Genomic DNA, 21,044 nt, shown 5'->3' with positions numbered 1-21,044 from the left:
TAACCCACACATTCTTTGTGGTATGTAACCCCTTATACAATTAATATATAACCCATACATTCTTTGTGATATGGAACCCCTTATACAATTAATATATAACCCACACATTCTCTGTGGTATGTAACCCCTTATACAATTAATATATAACCCACACATTCCTTGTGATATATTAACCCGTTATACAATTAATATATAACCCACACATTCCATGTGATATGTAAACCCCTTGAATAATAAATATATAACCCACACACTCGTTGTTGTATATAAACCCCTTGTATAATAAATATATAATCCACACACATCTTTTGGTATAAAAAAACCCCTTGTATAATTAATATATAACCCACACACTCTTTGTATTACGTAAACCTTTTATATAATTATTATATAACCCACACACTCTTAGTTGTATATAAACCCCTTGTATGATTAAAATATAACCAACACATTCTTTGTTGTATGTAAACCCCTTGTATGATAAATATATAACTAACACACACTTTGTGATATGTAATCACCTTTTACAATTAAACCCCCTTTACAATTAATGTAGAGCCCACACACCTTTTTGTGGTATGTACACATATTATATAATGAATACATAACACACACACTCCATTTAGTGTGTTATAATACTATAAAAATAAATGTACAATCTTGTTACCTTTTTCAGCAGTAGGTAAATAACTTTCAATATATTTCATAAACAACCAACATTGTTTTCTTTTTCGCAAGTAAATTGTTCATAATATTATCAAATATGGCATAAGGCATGCGAGCTTCCATTATTAATATAGACATATATAGGCATATAGCCACAGATACCAATCCTTATTCCAGTATTGTATATATGCATAATGTCACCGTATTGAATACCCTACCCCTTATATCATGTAAACTTTCATATAGTTTTTTAGACGATCGATATTAATATAAATACGGCCCACTATTTGATGTTTGAAAATACGCTATATAATTAAAACATAAACATCTCTGTGCGATAAATATTCAACACACATACACAATTCTATTCAAACGCGAACATGTTACAATAATATATTTTGAACAATTTTCACAACAACAAAGTTAATGCTGGCATCTTTGATCCAGATTCAACATGTAGAAAAAGAGGGCATACACAAAAAATCAACAAAAATCATTGTGAATTAGATATAAGGAAACATTCATTTGGCTACAGAACTGCTGATATGTCGAACAGTCTTCCGATATACATCAAAGGAATATCGCGGTCAGGTAACGGTAAAAATTGACAGGCTTTTAAGTCGGGCGTCTATCCTTTGTAATCTTCAAAGGACAAGTATCAGCCTAGCTATTGGTCAGCCTTTTTACCTGAGACCAATTAAACAGCTATCTTCGTGCCTTCAATTTTGCTATGACATATTCCAGGGCATCCTCGATATCCAGGGGTTACGCTCACTTACGCTCTCTACACCCCTGGAATATGTCATAGCAAAATCAAAGGCTCGGTGTGCACCACTTTGTTAATGAGACAAGGAGACTAGTTCGATCCTTTGATGTACATCAAAAGAATCTCGCGGTCACGTAACGGTAAAAGTCGACAGGTCATTCAAAGGACAGGTATCAGCCTAGCGATTGGTCAGAATTTGTTTTACCTGAGACAATCAAATAGCTTTCTTCGTGCCTTCAAATTTGCTATGACATATTCCAGGGGTGTAGAGAGCGAAAGTGAGCGTAACCACTGGATATCGAGGAAGATTCCAGGGATGTAGAGAGTGAAAGTGAGCGTAACCACTGGATTTCGAGGATGTCCCGAGGCGGTCATACAGGCTACAACAATTCAAGACTTTGAAATTAGTTTGGACAATCATTGGAAACATCTTAAATCACATGTACTAGCCTCGTCTGTCAATACACCTATAATATAATGTATATGATTATAGTATAGGTGTACTGACAGACGAGGCTAGTACATGTGCTTGAACTGAAATTTAATCACCTAGCTAGATACAAATCTAACAACGGGAGTGCTTTTTAAATTAAAATTGTTTCATTAAATGATACGGACATAGAGCAAGTAATTGCCTGCGTCCATCATCTATCCTATCAAATCATATTAGATGATACAGTACAACGTTATATTTCGAACATTGAAGAAGGTGATCATGATTGTTTATAATAGTCTAACCCTACACAATGCGCACATACCCTTTGTGATACAGACTATCGTACTGACCGACCCTAGTGTCTAGCGTACTCATTTAAATCTACTGACAAAAGCTTAAAACACAATGTTAATGTCGAGGGAACCCGGGTGGAAAGATCTATCAGAGTTAAACACGTTATCATTCCTTACCCGTTCAAACTTCACACGAATTACCCGAGAAATATATTAATTACTATTTTAAACAAAATGCGATTATTTGTTTTGTGTATGATTTATTACGCCTGTTTCATAATTGGTAATATGACATGGTATGCTATCGCGCTGAATTTGTAGGTCAAAATTCATATCACGAGCGTATTCGATTAAAATATACGGGTCATTATGTTCCTTTAAACAATAACATTTAAGTTAATTATGACGACTGTTCTGGGTTGGTATCAATATACGTGAATATGTAAGCTAGTAGATCATATCTCAAATACATGTGCTGGTCATGTGACGCACTTTAATTCACACAATTCAGTGCAAATAAAGTATCCACCAGGTGTGTTAGTTCGTACACCGATTTATAAAGTCTACGTTCTGTATGTTTACACTGTATATTGTGACACCTCGACACAACAAGCACGTTACACAGCACATTCCACTATTCCATATAGATAGCATACCCCTGGAGCACAATGTGAAATTCGGATCACAACGTGTTGCACTAGTGAAAATTCTTTTGATAAAAATGGATCTTAACATGTGTTATTTTTACTGCGATAAGTGTATAATCATTTCGGTAATATTCCACCAGTAACGTAATACAACGATACCTTGTCGGTGACGTAGACAAGGACAACCATGGGATGTGGACAGAGCGTGATTACCATAGAGATACGTGTCAAAAGAGGACAGATGGCGCCAGTCAAAGGAGGGGTACGTATTTTGTTTGATATAATTTTGAAGCCGTGTGAAGGAAGACGTTTCATCCATTCTTAGTTAACTCGACAAATTAAGGCAAACAACGCAGTATTGTTAGTACTGCCTTAATTTGTCGAGTTAACTAAGGAAAACACCAGCCGTTATAAAAATCGTCAGTACAACGACGTCTGGCCGAGTAATCTTTGATCTATAAATGGAGGATTTTCTTTCTTAACAATTCTAGTATTTGCGAGTATCTTGAATTTTCCGGTCAGATGAAATAAAGTTATAATGAAGATAAGCTGATTTAATGACACAATTCATGTTTCTCTGAATTCGGTTGGAAGACATCATGAAAGTAGCCGGTGTTTCCGCTGGCCCTGACATCAGCCTTAGACATTTTAGTTTAAACTATATTTATTTCTGGAAATATACAATACATTATATTTTCAATATATAATCAACAGCGATTCGGAAACAAGTACTAAGTACTTATACAATGTCCGTTTCGTTACGCTAGATATACGATACTGACAGCAGATATAGTAATCATTAAATCATACTGAAATAATTAAGTTCTAATGCATATACATAAATTAATTTCGTAGAATGGCAGAAATATAAAGGGGACATGTAAACAATGTAACAATTTTCGATGAATGTGAATAGTATAGTGATACTCAAGTAGGAAATGACGCCTCGGAGTGATGTACGCCTATACACAAACAAAATGAGAAACTTGTTCATAATATATGTCTGGTATCTATCTGTCAAAATGTTTAAGTCTAGTTTCAGGGCCAGAGGAAACTCGTGCTACATGAAAGGCGTCACACTTTCAGTGAAAATCGCTTCCACTTTAAACATTTTCTTTTGTTTTGATGTCTTTTCGGTTCTATTTGTTTTATCCCCTTACCGACTTTAAGTTCCGACTTCTGTGTTTTGACGCTGTGGTATCTCTCCTTCCTGTGTGTAGTGTACACTCGTAATCTCTAGAAAACGTTTGTAGGAGTTTTATTGATAAATATATAGTGTTGCAGTGTTAACAATAACATCTAATGAAATTTATTTTTTCAACACTCATGAGGTCATAACAACATCGGCTTTCTGGACATATTCCATGAATACTTTTAACACCAGATATTATCTTTAAAATAAACCCATTCATGTTTAATGTAAACTCATATTAGCATAACAAATCTACATCGACGTCATTGAAGTGTATCAATACGCAGTGATGAGGTCACATGATTTTCGTCAATGGGTCCAAGCATCCAGAATGTAAATATAAACGAAACAAATCAATCCTACCACAAGCTCCCTAGTTGTGATACCTGGGCCCAGTGCTTAAAAACGTAGTTAGTTTTACAATAGTTAACTTAAAATATAATATTAAAACTGTATATAAAGCGGTTCAAAATAGTCCTCGATAGTCATGACACATACAAAATGCATTTGTATATTTCAAACATTTTTGTGAACGACTCGTGATGGTAAATTGACTTTGAAAAAATGTTTATCTTATAACACATACGACTTCTTTCACAAAAATACTTTAAAGAATAAGCATTTTGTCGATGTTGAATTCCAAATGTCTTCGTCTACCTTAACTATTGTGACTTCCCAATTCAATAGTGACCGGGATAGGATCATAGTATGTGAGGTCACTTCGATTAGTTATGTTAATGATACATCACAAATACGAATCGATACAAATTATCTCAGCTCCTGGTTGTTACAAGTGCCAAAACTGTGACACTTGATTAAGATGGACATTCTAATTTCTAGGGGTTACGCCCACTTACGTTGTCTGCGGAGAACGTATCTTCATAGTAATCCTTGGAATTTCTAGGATGACGTTTCGTAAAAGTTGTGTTTAACTTGTGCCCAATCTCACTGAAGTGTAAAAGGAGACAGTAAAATATGTTTAAATCAAAATCAGAAATCGGTACAAGCTTTAATGACATCCTGTTTGACAATCCTCGATATCCAGAGGTTATGCTCACACTGCTCTCTACACCCCTGGAATATGCCATAGCAAAATTGAAGGAACGTGGCTATCTATTTGATTGGTCTCATGTAAATAAACACCTGATCAATCGTTAGGCTGATTCCTGTCCTTTGAAGAGTTCACATCCTCGATATCCAGGGGTTACGCTCACTTTCGATCTCTACACCCCTGAAATATATCATAGCAAAATTGAAGGCTCAGTGTGCAGCACCTTGTGGATGAGACGAGAAGACTAGTTTGGTCCTTTGACTTACGTCGAAAGAGAATCTCACAGTCGCGTAACGATAAAAATGACAGGCTTTGAAGTCGGGCATCGCTCCTTTGTAATCTTCAAAGGACAAGTATCAGTTTTTGTTACTTGACATCAATCAAATAGCTAGCCGCGTGCCTTCATTTTTGCTATGACCTATTCCAGGGGTGTAGAGAGCGAAAGTGAGCGTAACCCCTGGATATCGAGGGTGGGGATTACAGACCGACACCCATCCTCGATATCCAGTGGTTACGCTCACTTTCACTCTCTACACCCCTGGAATATGTCATAGCAAAATTGAAGGCTCAGTGTGCGCCACATTGTTGATGAGACAAGATGACTAGTTCGATTCTTTGATATACATCAAAAGAATCACGCGGTCAGGTAACGGTAAAAATTGACAGGCTTTGAAGTCGGGCGTTTCTCCTTTGTTGTCTTCAAAGGACATGTATCAGCCTAGTGATAATCGGATTGGTCAGTTTTCTTCACCTGAGACCAATCAAACAGCTATCTTCGTGCCTTTAATTTTGCTATGACATATTCCAGGGGTGTAGACAGCGAAAGTGAGCATAACCCCTGGATATCGAGGATGACCGACACCCGACTTCAAAACCTGTCAATTTTGACCGTCACGTGACAGCCAGATTCTTTTGATGTACATCGAAGGATCAATTTGATTTTTCCATAAAAGATCTATGCAATTCTAGTGAAAGTATTGATCATTGCCTTGAAGTTTTGGTTAATAATGTGCATTCATTATTTGACCGTTTTTGTTGCAGAAAAAAGTAGTCCTAAACTGTTATTCTTCCTGTCATGCCTCGTCGTGATATTAAAACTCCAGATAAACCATGGTTCAACTCAGAGTGTAAGCGATTATATAGCATCTGCAAATCTGCACTTTTTGAGTTTAATAAATGTAAGTCTGTATGTAACAGAGATAAATTGACTTCGTCCAAAAAGCGGTATAAATTTTATGAAGCTAAAACGAAGCGCTCGTATCTCCAAATGGAAGGTAATATGACGGACACTTTAAGACGTAACGTTCCGAAGTCTTTTTACCGTAAGTTTTCTAAGCGTAAACCTGGACATACGGGGACTTATCACTGATTTTTTCAACTAATTTTAGAGACTTGGCTGATACAACAGCTGAGACACCATTTTGTTCTGATGAGCATATACATAATAATGATTGTCTTTATTCTGAAATGGACGATGAGTTTAGTACACAGGAGTTAGTAACAGCTATAAAGTGTCTATCTAAGGGGAAACCTGCTGGTATAGATATGTTGTTAAACGAGTATTTCTTTGAATATAGTGAATTTTTTGTACCTGTATTGTTAAAACTATTCAATACTATTTTGCGTGTAGGATATTTCCCCAAGTCAGGGACACAGGGTGTTGTTGTACTCATACATAAAAGGGGACAAAAATAACGTCAACAACTATAGAGGTTTTAGCATCATTTATTACTCATTTCGCTAAGCTTTTCACGTCCCTTCTTAAAACGTTTACTGTCATGGAGAGAAAATGAAAATGTAATTTCTGACGCTCAATTTGGTTTCTGACCCAGAAGTGGTACACGGGATGCAATTTTTGTACTAAATGCTTTAAATACCAAAACTTTACAGAGTAAAAATAAACGACTCTACTGTGTTTTTGTTGATTATCAAAAAGCTTTCGATAGCATATCACATGACAAATTATGGTTTAAGTTATGGAAGTCAGGGGTTAGGGGTCGACTATTAAATGTCATAAGATCTATTTATGATAATGTCAAATCTTGCGTCAAATTAAATGGTAAATTGTCTCCCACGTACGACCTCCAGATCGATTAATTACAAGGGGAATCGTTATCCCCGATTTTATTTTCATTATTTATTAATGTCATGGAGTCAGAACTTAATAACTCAAATTGTCAGAGTTATCAGTTACAGTATATTTGTATTATACTGTATGCGGACTGCACGGTTTTGTTTTCCGAGGACGTAGTCGATCTACAAAATATGCTTGACCACTTGCTTTCCTATGCTGAACGCTGGAATTAAAAGGTAAATGTTGATAAAACAAAAATAGTAAAATTCAGGAAAAACAAACGTGTTTTCCCTAATGAGCAACGGATATACAATGGTAGGCCTATTGAAATAGTAAACACTTTTTGTTACCTGGGGCTAGTATTCAATTATAATGGCAGATTTACTTTAGCATTGGATAACATTGCTGCCAAGGGTAGAAAAGATTGCTTTGTTTTATTAAAAAGGAATTTTAGGAATTTTATGTTAAACTATGAAACTAAGTTGTCATTATTTGACACTTATATCACTTGTTTACTTAACTATGCTTGTGAAGTCTGGGGATTCTGTTATGCAACACACATTGAAAAGTTCATTTGCATTTTCTTAAATGAGTTCTTAGAGTAAAAAAGTCTAAATATTTTTTTGGTTGAATTAGGTCGATTTCCTTTACAGATAAAGCGTAAAATATCGATTAAAAAGTATTGGTGTGTTTCTAATGAAAAATATTTCGTATTTGTATACACCCAACGTGTGTAAGATACTTTTATCCGAGATGTGAGAAGCATTTTAGAAAACTCCTCCAAATGTAGGCTGTATTAATATATCGTAGATCATTACGATATGCAGTTCTACCTCACCAAGTCATTAGCTTATAAGTGTAAAAAATATCCTCAGTAAGTATAGGTTACAGTCTCATACACTAAGTATAGAAACAGGCAGGTATAATGGTATACATAGAGCTCAACGGCGGTATCCGCTTTGCAATAGAAATGACGTCGAGGATGAAACCCATTATATTTTGTTGTGTCCAGTTTACTCGAAGCTTAAAACCAAATATATTAAACCCTATTATTTCCGTCGTCCGTCCATCTATAAATTAAAACAATTATTCGCCTGCAAAAATGTAAAACAAATGAGAAACCTTAATAAGTATCTAATTCAGGCTACTTCGAATAGAAGATTTATACTTAATATCTGGTCAATCGTGTATGTTCCAGCTTTGTGCCATTGACAATGATTATATATTTTCTTTTGTATGTTGACAACATTGCTATGATGTCATCTTGTATTTTACTCTATGATCTCCGCCATCTTACATAAATGGATTGTAATATTTACTTGTATGTCATTGTATATGCTATCTGTTGCATTTGGAAATAAAGAACTTAACATAACTTAAGCTGTTTGATTGGTCTCAGGTAAAAAAAAAACTGACCAACCCGATTATCGCTAGGCTGATACCTGTCCTTTGAAGATTACAAAGGAGAAACGTCCGACTTCAAAGCCTGTCAAATTTTACCGTTACGTGACCGCGAGATTCTTTTGATGTACATCAAAGGATAAAACTAGTCTTCTTGTCTCATCAACAAGATGACGAACACTTTGCCTTCAATTTTTGCTATGACATAACCAAGGGCTGTAGAGAGCGAAAGTGGGCGTAACCCCTGGATATCGAGGATGGGGTTCCCCCAGGGGTGATTCAAAATAATCATATCATAAGCATTATGCTTAACTTATGGAAAAACTGTATACCTCAACCATATATTCCAAACAGTCCCCACTTACATCTGTGTTGAACGTACATGTAACATCTCTATCAAAAGAAAATGAATATGATTTGGTTCATGATTACCTGGACAAAAAGTAACAAATGTGGCTACATGTAATCCTGGTCAAAATGACTACGACTACAATTTTGAATCAATTGCTGAAACTATTACGTTTACGATTTCGGAGTGCTTTTTAAATATAAACATTATTTATTTTACAACAATTATGAAGCTAGTTATTTCAACTTGTATTAATAATGGTTGTTGACCCAGATTTCAGCGTGGGGGGCTTCTTATTTGTGGGAGGAAACCGGAGTACCTGGAGAAAACTTACGTGATCGGGCAGGTAACCCCATACCTTTTCACATCGGATCGGGGAGTCGAACCTTGGTCGCCTTGGTAAAGGCGAATGCGTTAACACTGCGCCATACCAACAACCCCAGTGGAGTGCTGTTTCATCAATATCGATTCACATACACACACAAAAATAGCAATCATCAAATCTATTTTTCAACCAATGAGTTATAACATAGTTCTTGTAAGTAATACATTTTGATTTGATGATAGTTTTATCATGATGCTTGTGATGTCATAATAAAATAATGTATTTGTGTTTCTCCAGGATGGTCCTCAGCTTCCAAAGATCATGTTTGGCACGTATAAAGTAAACAAGAAGTGCACCTACCAAGAGTCTCATCACATGTATGTCTTTGACGCAAGAGTCCTCACCGTACTCCCGCCACCTCACGTTCCTCACACGAGAAAAAACGAGATTTTCCAACCGGAACGTTTTGAAAGGTTGGACAAGAGGGCATTAAGTGTAAGTCAAGAAAAATAAACGAAAAATTGCGATTTCCTGTTTAAATTATATAATTGCTTCAGAGCAGATCAAAAGTGAAAAATATATATGTTAGAACGTAAAGTTTGCTAAATAATATTCTAACTTTTCTGGCTGGAAAAATACTGATAATAATAATATCCCTGTAAAAAAACCCATTAAAAGATGACCGTTAAAACAAACACATGTTGTTTCACCTGTAAACTGTGGTGATAGATACAGTTGATGCCAAACTGAACTACACTGCATCTTACAGCTGTTTCGTCCTTCTAGTACTACTCAGTGATGCTAGGGGCCAACACGTTAGAACTCCAAATGGGTATAAAGGACTTCTAAAACAGACGGGGAGGTGGGTCAAACCCATAATTAACAAAAATAATAAATGATGTAAACGAAAGAACCGGAAATAGAGCTGCCGAAAGTCACGTGTTTTTTTAATAAGAAGTAGTAGATTCGACATTTAAATCACATCAACAGGTGTCGCAAGCCAGAAAACGTGGTATGCTGATCGACCTGGTGGAGTGGCTGATTAAACCGTGCAAGGGTTACGAGCTGGCTAAACTGAGGGTATTATACCGCTGGTTGACGTCCTGGGACATCAAGAAATTCAAACCGCCGCTGGCTCGGATAGAAAAGGGATCCGTTCTTTGGTATATTCTGAGGCTTCAGAATAAACAGGAGAATTACGCTGCCATGATGTGCTATCTCTGCAGGTAGGTTATGTGCGTTTATATATACACATCATGTTAATTATGACGTCACCCAACATTTGAAAACCGATGACGTCGTCTTTGATCATGCACTTAACTAGCACCGGAAATGTATGATAGCAATACGTATGACGCGAGTAAATAATTTGAAGATCGGCACTAAATTTCTTTCCAAACCATTGGCCGGCAATAACCATCTGGCAACCCGTGATAGTGTTCATATAATTGTGTTAAGCACTTTATTATATTCCCACTATACAAACATAAAAAAAATATAAATGGCATTCAGATCAGCTATGAATGCCATGGATCACGTGTTGGTGTCATTACTATTGGTATTCATAGTAAAAAATGAACTTTCTAAGTATTAGTTTCCCCGGTAAAATAGAATATAGAAACCTCCCGGACGGAATGTCCCTATCCTACACCGCTGGGTCTGAACGAGTCATATTCATACACCCCTTTCTAACCCTGGACAGCTCTATCTTACACTTTCGGAAATGGGAGAAAACAGTTTATTATATACAAATCGTAAAGAAAGAAAAAAATGTTTTGAAACTGAACATCAACATTTAACAATATTAACATTATTGAAAAAATATGTTTTGAGCACATGGAAATCGAAATAATTCCTTCAATTTCTCTAGTTATGCAGGGCTTGTGTGTATGGTTGTTCATGGATTCATGAAAGGCAGTACTTACAAGATCGGACAGAATGTAGAATCTAACAAGATCAACATGTACGGAGAATGGAACGCAGTCCTCATTGACAACGTATGGCGTCACGTGAACGCCTACTGGGGAGCATGCGCAGTGACGGGCGATGACGATGAATCCACTACATTTCATCTCGACGAGACATTCTTCATCCCCGACCCAGAAACTCTGGCATACACACATTTCCCGGACGAACCAAAATGGCAGCTTCTAGACAGACAAATGTCAATGAAGGATTTTGAAAGAAGGGCATTTGTCAAAGAGCGTTTCTTTGAGCTTGACATGCGAATTTTATCACATCCGGAATGTGAAATAACGTGCCATGATGAACTTGAAATTCTATTTGGAATTGCACCCAACATGGCAAAGCAAGTAGCATTGAAATGCCTTCTCTCTGTAGAAAACGAAGAAGAGGACTGGGTCCCAATAGAGATCGATAAAGTTCAACATGACTATGCACATGTACATAATGCAAACTCCATTTCGGTTCAGGTGCGTTTCCCGGAGAAAGGTACCTACAAATTGGAAATTCTCGGAAAGGACCTCTTACGGGAACGTCGGGAGGAAAAGTACATATACGACTGGCTAGTTGTCTACAAGATATACGTGAAAAAGGTGGCGAAAACCGTAGCTTTTCCTAGATGTGACGAAACTGCTAGATGGGGCCCAAATCTGTTGACGGAGGAGGCGGGTCTTAAGTCTGTCGTTCACCCGTTCGCGACCGTAAACGCTGATGGCGGTTACCTTGATCTGGCAATCAGATATGAGGATATCGATGCTGCTGACTCGGAAATATTTTACAAGATTACGACACTTGATGTAAACGTAGACGACGCGGAATTTTCTCAGCAGGGGATCATGAAGGAGGAAAACCAGTTCATCATTTTCAATGACAAGCCCCCTGCCAACGAATATGGCCTTTGCCTGTACGTTGAGATGGAGGAGGAACAAGACCCATTACTACTTCCGCCCCTTAGAGCGGGTGAGGTCAGGCCGCCAATTATAGTCAAAAAGAACGTCTGCAACTTCATGGTCAGATGCACGTCGTTATCCAAAGACTCCAAATTCCGAGAGATCGACAATGCGAGGAAAGGTAAGCACGCCGATACTCAAAACGAGGCTCCACTTCTTATATATACTGCCACTTGGTACAGTTAAAATGTGATATAATATCGATTGACAAATGATATATTAAAATCAATCGGAATTATTTAATGTCGCCTTTTCCATAAACGCCTACTCCAAATATGTGGAATATTTCGATTCCTGAATGAGGATTTCTCTTATTTAGTTTTGATTTTTTTTTATCCATTGATGACTTTGTCATTAGAAAATGAAACTAAAATTACTTGTATTGCCAACCTGTAAAGGTCAAGGTCATAAATGTAAAGAAAGGTCAATCGATATTGGTTTTTCTTAAAAAAACATTTGTTTGATGAGCAAAAGATAATTATCATATTGGGAAGTGAACTTGCTAAGTTTCAGTTGATTCTTTAATAGAAATACTTCACTTCAGTATTTACGCTTGAAGTTAGCAACAAAAATAGGGTTTTCAAATTTGTTCTGTGATTTCCTCGTTACACTGAATATATATTTTAGGAAAAAAATGAACAAAACTAGAATTAGAAGTATTGTTCCTTCAATTCTGAGACGGTTTGAAATCTTGCATTGTCAGATTAAAGAGTACGAAGTTCAGTTACTTGAATACACACTAGTCCACTCCAATGAGAAAAATGTAAAGCTCAATTTTGCCCAATTCAACCCGGAGTTCTGAATAACTGTACTGTGACCGTTTATCAGGAAGTATAACTCGGTATCACAACATGCTCAGAGAATTATTGAATTGCTAAATCCATGTGTTTTTCATTCATATTTCAAGAACGCTTTTTGTGTTTTCAGAAAGGTTAATCAAGCACATTATAATAATGACCCCTTGATATAACAGTCGAATTGGCGGTAATTTTTCTAATTTCAAATGCATAAATTAAATTGTGTTTATTCTATTTGTTTATTTTCAAAGTATTTTTCCCTTTTCAATAATACATGAATATACATTTCATAATCCATAATAAACACCACTTTCTCATTTACTTTCATACTAATCCATATAGCTATTTTTGTAAGTGGTATTATTAAAATAAATAAAATACTATTTTATTTATTGTAATGTTATATTAGAAAGGAAAGAAAATAAGATAAAGAGAAACAAGAAAATAAAGAAATAGAAGAAATAAAGAGAGGTTAATGGACAGAACGAAAGACAGACAGAGGAGAAGTATAATTTAAAGTTGGTCTATTGTAATTTCTATTCACAGCAATCGTAGAAGCCAATAAAGAAAAGCGTCTTGCGGACCTAGAACGGATTGTTGATCTGATTGAGACCAGAGAGTTTGAGCGGTATATGTCACCGGAAACCGTATACGGGCGGGAACTCATCCAGCGCCTGCGCAAACTGCAAAACAAGCTTCACGAGGTCATGATCCTTGACACTGAAAGTATTATGAAACTTCGTGATCTTGTGAACCCTGACCCGGAAGTATTTGCTGTCATGAAGTCTTTGCTGCTTTTCGTTGGGCATTTTGACGAAGAGTTACGGGTAAAATTTATGTTACTTATACTATATTTGAAAAGCATACACTGGTATTCAAAATATGTTCTAAGATAGATGAAATTACTATTACATATTACATTCTACGGAGGCTGACTTATGAGTCAAAAGCCTACGGGGGAAATAACGCACTAAGAGAGCAATACCTTCTAAAAGGAAATTTTCACAAGGCCACACTCCTTGTCGTTCAGACAAATTCTAAGGATAAGGGGGAAATAATTCCATGTTTTAAAAAATTCTCTCTGAAAGGAACTTTTTCGCGATTATGACTTTTGTAGTGGTGCACTTTGTTTTAACTCCGTATACCATGAATGTTACTGATCGGTTTAGCAATGGAGTGACGTCCAGAAGATCATCGGTCGCTCAGCAAAGATGGCGCTTAGACGGCGTATCGGTGAATTCGACATCAACGAATTAGATCTCGATATTGCGCTCGGAGCCAAAAAATTGTTGGGCACAATGGAACTGGAAAAGATTCAAGCTTTGAATCCAACCCTGGGTGTTTTTATGGACTACGTGAGTTTCTTAGTTAGATGTTCGTATGTTGAAGCTATTAAAGTATTGGAACAAACCTGGCCGTGCTCTTGGATGAACGTACATGTCTTATAATGATGTTTAAATGTTTAAGCTATTAGTCCAACCATAAACTTTTTTGTTGATTACGTAAATGTAGGGGGTCAACATGCGCCCCAACCTCCTCTTTAATTTCTTTATGTTTTGCCATTTGATGCATACAAATGAACAATAGCTGCATATATGATTATTCAAAATGATAGGCGAAGTGGACCTCCTTGAATAACACCAGGTTGATAGATAAAAGACGAATAGGAATTTTTAAATAAATTATGATAGTCTATATTTCATGCTTAAGAAGTTCCTAAAATAAATTTGCATAAATTTTGTATACAGAATATATTTTATGTAATATCAAACCGGTACAATACATTTTTCAGCATGCCAAACATAGGCAATGCACAATTTTATAGAATAATGAAGATTTGATCTTTCCTCTGAAGAACTACGTTTGGTTCCCGAAGACTGGTGTGGAAATCGATAACGACGATTTGATTGGTTGATAAGAAAATGGAAGAACCTCTGACATATGTAACTCTTATAGTTCATCTTTTCTTCTTTTTTTATGTTTTATTTGTTCATTTATTCATTTGCACAGTAAAGTCCAAAGAAACAGATGCCCTCGAAATAATGTTTTTGAGGTATCTTCAAAATCTTAGAGCTATGACTTTATAAAGAACAATTTCAGGCTTGTGCCTAAACAAGAAAAGGCAATGACAAGGGGACATCTCATAAATATTCACGACTACTATTATAAGTTAACAAACATTTTTAATCTCCTTCCATTTTAAATAAAATTGAAAAGGAAACAGTTGCTACACCAATTTCCAAAACCATAACCTACCTGATGGCTACTGTTAAAAGCTATCAAATATAAAATCATATTGAAACGAGGTCGTGATTTATGACCATACACATACGTTGTTATGATTTTAAAATGTGGAGCTAATTAAATTAATAGTACTTGATCTATTTTTCATTGAGATAATTAATGACTCAAAATTTAAAAAAAAAAATACGATTTACCGATAAAAAATCTCCAACACAGGAGGGTTCCACTTTAACCACAGGGGTTCGTTAAATTGTCTGAAATACACCACTCTATGCTATACTGATATGGGACACCAGTGTGTCGCTTACTTTTACGCTGACCATGTATGACGATAATATATTATGCAATTATGTTAAGACTTGTTTATGTTCATAATGACGTCATTGATGACTGTCCTATCACCTCACAACAGGTGATAGCAGTGGTAGAAGAGATGGAACTAAGGTATCCCAAAAAACTTGAGCTGACAGTGCCTCGAACGACGAGGGAGGTGATTCAGAGGAGCAAAAAAGTCATCGCTCTCCTCACAATGATGCAACCAAAAGTTGGTAGGTCGATCACGAACAGAAAAAAAACGATGGTCTGTCAGTGTTTGTCTTCGTTAATGTATGCTGTGTATGGTATGGGCAGTTGTTGTAGTTTGTGTGAGTGCCAGTGAAGAGCGTTAATGGGAGTTACTTGGTGTCAGTGTATCGGATGGGTAAATAGTCAAAGGGTGTGGGGGNCAATAAATGGGATATAATAGGAATTCTTGGATAAATACTGTGTCACAAAAATAAGGGAGGAAGACATTTCTGAATAAAATTGTTGCAATTTTAAACTCGCCTTCATCTATATTTTATATACTCTTGACAGTAATGAGGTATCATCGTCCGTTAAACACCGTTTTTCCACTATTTTCTACTATTTTTTCAATTGTGGCAAAGAAAGGGGATGAGCAGTGAGTAACCGACGACGCTATGATATGAGCACTGTAAATATCGCCAGTGGTTCGTATTATTTTATTTTATTTTTCAGAACCCGAAGAGGAGTTTGAAGAATATGATTTCTTCTGAGGGTTCTGCTCCTACAAACGAAGCACGTGGCCTATGACATCATGGAATGCTACCGTTAACAAAGTGTGAGTGGGTCCAAACCACTGCTGGCCTTTGGTCCGATTTCCTGACCAAAAATATAATGCAACACGCAAGAGTCAAAACCTGAGTTAGCTATAGTGATCGTGTCATAAACAGGTGGAACTTTTTCAACTGAATTCCAGTGGCTCGGCTTAAGTACTTTCCTCGGGACGATGAGTTACTGTTGTTTTTTTTCACGCGAATGCAAATGAAATACTTTGATATAACTTCATGAGAGATTATATAAATATCAAGTATTTTTTTCCTCTAAAGTGACCACAGAAACTTGATCTTGATAATTATAATATGAAAAGTAAAAGTTATATCTTATGTTAACATATCATACACTAATCATCTGCGACACCCTTTCTTTGTTTCCTTGTGAGAAGACATGGCGACATTAGTACTGAAAACAATGTAATGATTTTAAAACGTCGTTGTCCACCGAGATGTGAAGAGCACAGGGACCTGAGAATTTGTTACAGCTGTATTTGGAATTCAGAGTAATTTTTCGTGTTTTAGGGGTTTAGAATATTAATGAGGTTGAGGTCAGCCCATGTTGAAACATGCAGTGTTGATTGGTGGTTAAGCGAAAAAATGGTTGCACTTCCAGCCAATCACATCACGGGTCTCGGCACGTGGCTGGCGTCAACCTCATAAAAATTCAAAAAAGTGGCAGGCTGACTGCGAAAAACTTTGAAACTCTGAAATGGCGTGGTTTCTTTTGAGGAAACGGAGTTCATGTCTGCGGAAGGAGAATACATTTTACGTACCTATAGGATTTTTGAAAGAAAATGTATCCATCTTTCCAACGGTACTAAGCATTTTCCCGTATATCAACCAGAAATGTTGTTTTTGATGCAAGACAGTTAGTTGGGGTCGACATTTTGACATCGAGAGCTTTCCTCCCTTCTCGAATATATGATGATTGGGGTGTCAATTTTACCGAAAGTCGATCTAAATCCCTAAAATATGTAAAATTACTCTGAACACCTTAGTTTAGGTCCAAATGTAGCTGTAACATATTCTCATGTCTCTGTAGTTTCGATGACTAGTACGGTATATACTCTGTCACATTCATCAGACAAATGACCAGTGAAGCGTTTGCACACAAAGGTGTAAAATGTGTACGAGTTGTCCACAAATCGATGTCGATTCGGCTTCGCTGGAAGCGTATGTACAATAGTTGTTTATCACTACTATTATAGTTCATTATATCTTGTATTGATATTCATCACTACTATTATAGTTCATTAGATATTTTATTGATATTCATCACTACTATTATAATTCATTAGATCTTTTATTGATATTCATCACTGCTATTATAATTCATTAGATCTTTCATTGATATTCATCACTACTATAATTCAACTTCGATTTCTATAAACTCCTTCCATGGTAAACAGAATTGAAAATGCAACAGTTATTACTGTCAAAAATCATATTTAATTAACTTGTTGACTACTGTTAAAAACTATGAAATGTATAATTATATTTATACAACGGGGATGTGATCTACCTTTACATGAACACAAACATATGCGTTAGTATGATATGAGGAGATAATAAAATTACATCACTTGCATGATCTATTTTTCATTGATAATTGATCATTCAGGACTGGAGTTTATTGTACCATTAAAAAAGTAAAAAAAAAGTATTGACAAATGTGTATCTATTATTTCTATTTTTTGATGTCTGTACCTGATGTATAATTATTTTATTGTGTAGTTTGTTGTCGTTAATAAATGTAGCATTAACACTGTCCTGAAAAAGGAGCACGTCGACACAATATGTCAATATTCAATTACACTTTGTACAATTCTTGGATACACCTGCCAACAAAAATTCTTAAAATAATCTAAAAACAGAAAGAACCATTACACCTGTATATTTTTTCAAATGGAGACTGTTCGGGTCTTTCCACCGAACTACGTAAAACAACAGCGCATCATGGGATATGTTTGAACAGAATTGTGTTGCGTAGCATTATAAATGTGAAAAAAAGATGTATTTCCATCATTCAATAGTTTTGTCTACACTATAAGATATCTCTGAAGTACGTTACGACGGATTTCAGTAATCCCGAGATTTATCACCCTTCTAGGATCTTGAGTGGCATGGCATGTACGTAGAGCAAATGGTATTTTTTTCAATATTCACATATATTTAAAAATAGATTTGGAAATGTTAATATTCACAAAAAAAGAAGTACATTTATTCTTTCCTTTTATGTGTTTCATAGGGTGCCTACTGATAAATTTGCCATCAAAGCAATAATTAATACATGTACAGTTATCATAGTTCGTTATGACCATTCGAGTTTTTATGATTATTTGTATGGGAAGTATAAGTTGTTTTCTTTCGCAAAAATATTATCATTTTCCTCACTGTTAAGAACATTAAAATAATGAAACATATATTTGTAAATTTAAGCACTGAACATATAAACTTTTGCCCCTTTGTGGCGAGATGAGCACATTTCAACTCTTAAGGAGTGTCGTTGGTGACACAGTCAGCAGTACCAAGTTGTTGTAATTGGTTAAATTTACCCTGAGGAAGTGCATGTCATCAATTAAGGAGCGGTCAACTTAAAAGTATGATTGACAGGCTCTAATGAACCCAGAATTACCTCTGTATATAATCTGAAGTCTCAAATTACCAGCTATGCATGTAGCAATACTATTGATTATGTTTGGTTTGTGGACCTTATGATAGATAGTGGCAAATGACCAGCTATGCATGTACCAATAACATTGAGAATGACGAGTGTATGAACCTTATGATAGATAATGGATGTAGGCAACGTTATAATCTTCTTGTACATTGATTATGTGGGTATGGGTATACTACTATAAACTAGCAAGGACATAATTGCAGAACGGCTAGAGATGGGGTTGCGACAGTACAGCTAGAGACAGCTCGGGGACGACTGAAAGCTAGACCGAACGACAGAGACCGATCCTAACACTTGAGATTACCAGAATAAATTTCCACCCGACTTTGTTCACTCGTGGTCTGTTACACGTTTATGAAAATTGTAATTAGTCAGAGTCAGATGCTTCCCGAAATAAATTAAAGTGCATACAAATACACTATTTGTAGAGAAATAAATCAGTAGACATCGAATACCATTTGATGTTAAATTGTTCTTTATTTTCAAAATATAGCTGACTGACCATCAGGTCTTCACAGAATTTTTTTTAGTACAACAACCTTAGAATGAAGCCACTTTATTTTGCAACAAGGATTACGGTCAGTTTGATCACTTCCACATAAATGTACATATCAGCAGAAAAAACAGTGTTTCGTTTAGCAAGTAACACAAAGTGAAATCAATATATTTATTATGACACATATCAAATTCAGTTTTCCATTGCGATACACATCTAACATTCAAGCAAAAATCAGTTAAATAGAAAAATGCCCATATTAATTCATACCACTGATATAAAATAGAATGGAAAAACATATATATGCCATAGCGTTACAAGAGGCCAAACGAGCCTGCATCTCTCACATGGTATTCATTTCACAATTGTAACCTTAAAAGTGGACTAAAACAAAGCTAAAATACTAAAATAGCACCACCCTATACACTTTGTTTATTGTGAAGATGTCTTTTAAATATTTATACACCACTGACAAGATGTGGCCTTGAAAGTGTGTCAAACTCATTCACGTGAACAATCTTGATAGCTCTTCATCTGAGCATGCTACTGGTCACATATCACCATCCTTAGCATTTTGGTTATGCAGAAGAAGTCGTTAAAACTTTTTAACATAATTAACCCCTGTGATCTTGAATATAATTCAAGGTTATTCTTTTGAAAAAAAAATCAAACCCTTCATCCCAGCATGATGCCGGCTAGATATCATCCCAGCCACTCATTTATTAAGAAGTCTTATTTTGGGACATATTTGAACCCTGCGACCTTGAATATATGGGTGAAGGTCTTACATTTGAAAAAACTGCGTATACCTTCATGCCAGCATGCTTCAGGCCAAATATCATTACCCTGGATCTTTTGGTTATTTAGAAGAGGTCCTTTGAAGATTTCAACATATTTGACCCCTGTGACATTGAATATGTGCGAAGTTACTTCTTTTGAACAAACTTGGTAGCCCTCTAAATAATCATTCTTCTTGCAAAATATCAATACCCTGGTCTCTTTGGTCACTCAGAAGAAGTCATTTAAAAATGTCAACATATCTGACCCCTGTGATATTTGAATTTAGGTTAAGGGCATTGATTTGAACCAATGTGGTAGCCCTTCATCCCAGCATGCTTCTAGCCAAATATAATCACACTGGACCGTTCGGTTACTCAGAAGAAGTCATTAAAATATTTCAACCTATTTGATCCCTGTGATATTGAATATGGGTCATTCATTTGAACAAATTTGGTAGCCCTTCATCCCAGCATGCTTCTAGCCAAATATAATCACACTGGATCTTTTGGTTTTTCAGAAGTAGTTTAAAGGTTTTACACGACAATTAACACATGTGACCTTGACTATAAGTGAAGGTAATTCATTTGAACAAATTTGGCAGCAATTAATAACATTATGCTACTGGCAAACTATCATCACCCTAGGCATTTTGGTTATTTTGAAGAAGTTGTTTTAAGTAAAATCTTGACGATGAACAGACGACGGACGCCGCGCCATGGCTTAACAACACCTGACCCAATGTACTAGAAAAAAGAGATACTATAAATAATTTTGGTCTCTTATTTTCGTGACTTTGCTAAAATGGTTCATTTCGTGGATT

General features: G+C 35.9%; 1 protein-coding gene across 1 annotated transcript; it reads left to right on the top strand.

The window, feature by feature from the left end:
- The first annotated feature begins 2,688 nt into the window (after positions 1-2,688).
- Positions 2,689-17,360, top strand: LOC110451645. Its single transcript, XM_021499765.1, has 8 exons — positions 2,689-3,070; positions 9,498-9,695; positions 10,191-10,426; positions 11,071-12,233; positions 13,456-13,736; positions 14,079-14,264; positions 15,566-15,701; positions 16,171-17,360. The coding sequence occupies exons 1-8, from the start codon at positions 2,996-2,998 to the stop codon at positions 16,206-16,208; spliced, it is 2,313 nt and encodes a 770-aa protein (XP_021355440.1). The 5' UTR covers positions 2,689-2,995; the 3' UTR covers positions 16,209-17,360.
- The last annotated feature ends 3,684 nt before the right edge of the window (positions 17,361-21,044 follow it).

The sequence above is a fragment of the Mizuhopecten yessoensis genome, unplaced genomic scaffold (genome assembly GCF_002113885.1).
Source record: "Mizuhopecten yessoensis strain PY_sf001 unplaced genomic scaffold, ASM211388v2 scaffold6135_2, whole genome shotgun sequence".
Classification (NCBI taxonomy): domain Eukaryota; kingdom Metazoa; phylum Mollusca; class Bivalvia; order Pectinida; family Pectinidae; genus Mizuhopecten; species Mizuhopecten yessoensis.
The sequence above is the reverse complement of the archived record's forward strand: the minus strand, read 5'-3'. Positions and strand labels throughout refer to the sequence as shown.

Bases quoted from the DNA above. Each gene is read 5' to 3' on its own strand.
- LOC110451645 (XM_021499765.1), top strand. From the start codon at position 2,996: ATGGGATGTGGACAGAGCGTGATTACCATAGAGATACGTGTCAAAAGA. The intron at 3,071-9,497 runs GTACGTATTTTG...GTGTTTCTCCAG, and splicing joins TGGCGCCAGTCAAAGGAGGG to GATGGTCCTCAGCTTCCAAA. The intron at 14,265-15,565 runs GTGAGTTTCTTA...ACCTCACAACAG, and splicing joins TGGGTGTTTTTATGGACTAC to GTGATAGCAGTGGTAGAAGA.